Genomic DNA, 1,383 nt, shown 5'->3' with positions numbered 1-1,383 from the left:
TGATACAGTCTGTGTCGGCAAGGAAAGGATTACGAATCCATGTTTCAACTTTAAGGTCACCTGAGCAGAAGTAACCTTTGAAAGAGTTTTGCAGAGCATCCAGATGTCTGCAGAATTCTGCCTGCAGAGAAATTGACAGGGCCTTGTCACTCTCGATTCCATCCTGCAGAAGCACTTCCTCTAACATTGGAAAGTTTGCATAGTTGTCTGCCTCCAACCTCCTCTTCCACAATGGCAGCTTGGCCAGAAAAGCTTGCAGTCTTTCAGCAGCATCCATAATGGTGACTCCAGGGTCTTGAATCGCAAGATTCACCTCATTCATATGACCAAAAATATCCGCCAAGTAGGCCAAGCCATGAATGAACTCCTCACTGTCAAACTGTTCTGACAGTGAGCTTTCTTTTTCTCTCAAAAAAAGTGAAACTTCTGCTTGAAGTTCAATCAAGCGCTTCAAGATTTGTCCTCTGGAAAGCCAGCGAACTTCTGTGTGGTGAGAAGAGCTTCATATTCTGCTCCCATTTCTTGACAAAACCTCTTGAAAACGCGATGGTTCACAGCCCTGGCTCTGATGAAGTTGACGACTTTCACGCCAGAAGACAAGACTTCTTTCATAATTGCTGGCATAGTCTTTGACGCCAATGCATGCCGATGTAGAAAACAATGGGTCACGATGACCTGAGGAGCTTCTTTCTTCACCAAAGCAGCAAAACCAGATGTGTTGTCAAGCATCGCAGGTGCTCCGTCTGTGCACAGAGTACAAAGATTTTTCTTCCAGTCGAAGTTTTGCTTGGCAAAGAAACTATTCACCATTTCTAAGATGTCGATGGCCTTTGTAGTTTCCAAAAGGGGCTCAAAAAATAGGAATTCTTCTTTGATGGCATCAGCGTGCATATAACGGACGAAAGCAGGAGCTGGCTGCACCGAGAGACGTCAGTAGTTTCATCCAGTTGCATGCTGAACGGAAAAAACATAGTGAATATAAATGTTCAATTTTTATCTGACCTTCACGAACCCACTGAAGCCCATCCATGGACCCCTTGGGGGTCCATCCAACCCAGGTTAAAAACCCCTGCTCTAATGCAGGGGCGTCAAACACACACATATAACCATTAGATGATTAGAGTCTAATGGTTATGTGTGTGTTTTTTCTCACATTTTGTATTTCTCCAAAGACAATAACTTTTAAACTCATCACTATAGAGGCACAACTCTTAGTATTTCATTTGGGTAAAGCAAGGCGATTTTATTCAGCTCAGAGGAGGCTCCGTTGTAATAGCCTCTGTCAATATATAATCAGTAGTACTTCTATAAATGTGGACGATTTACATATATTAATTGTATAACTAACACTACCTGAATTAACTTTATAAACAGCAACTAAGC

The 1,383-nt window shown here is 42.4% G+C and overlaps 1 protein-coding gene across 1 annotated transcript; it reads right to left on the bottom strand.

Annotated features, from left to right (window-relative positions):
* Nucleotides 1-450: 450 nt before the first annotated feature.
* On the bottom strand, nt 451-891 carry LOC121866719 (protein ZBED8-like). Its single transcript, XM_042366421.1, has one exon. It carries the CDS (start codon nt 889-891, stop codon nt 451-453), a length of 441 nt encoding a protein of 146 aa, XP_042222355.1.
* Nucleotides 892-1,383: the final 492 nt, after the last annotated feature.

Source organism: Homarus americanus, unplaced genomic scaffold (genome assembly GCF_018991925.1).
Source record: "Homarus americanus isolate GMGI-L3 unplaced genomic scaffold, GMGI_Hamer_2.0 scaffold21183, whole genome shotgun sequence".
NCBI classification, from domain to species: domain Eukaryota; kingdom Metazoa; phylum Arthropoda; class Malacostraca; order Decapoda; family Nephropidae; genus Homarus; species Homarus americanus.
The sequence above is the reverse complement of the archived record's forward strand: the minus strand, read 5'-3'. Positions and strand labels throughout refer to the sequence as shown.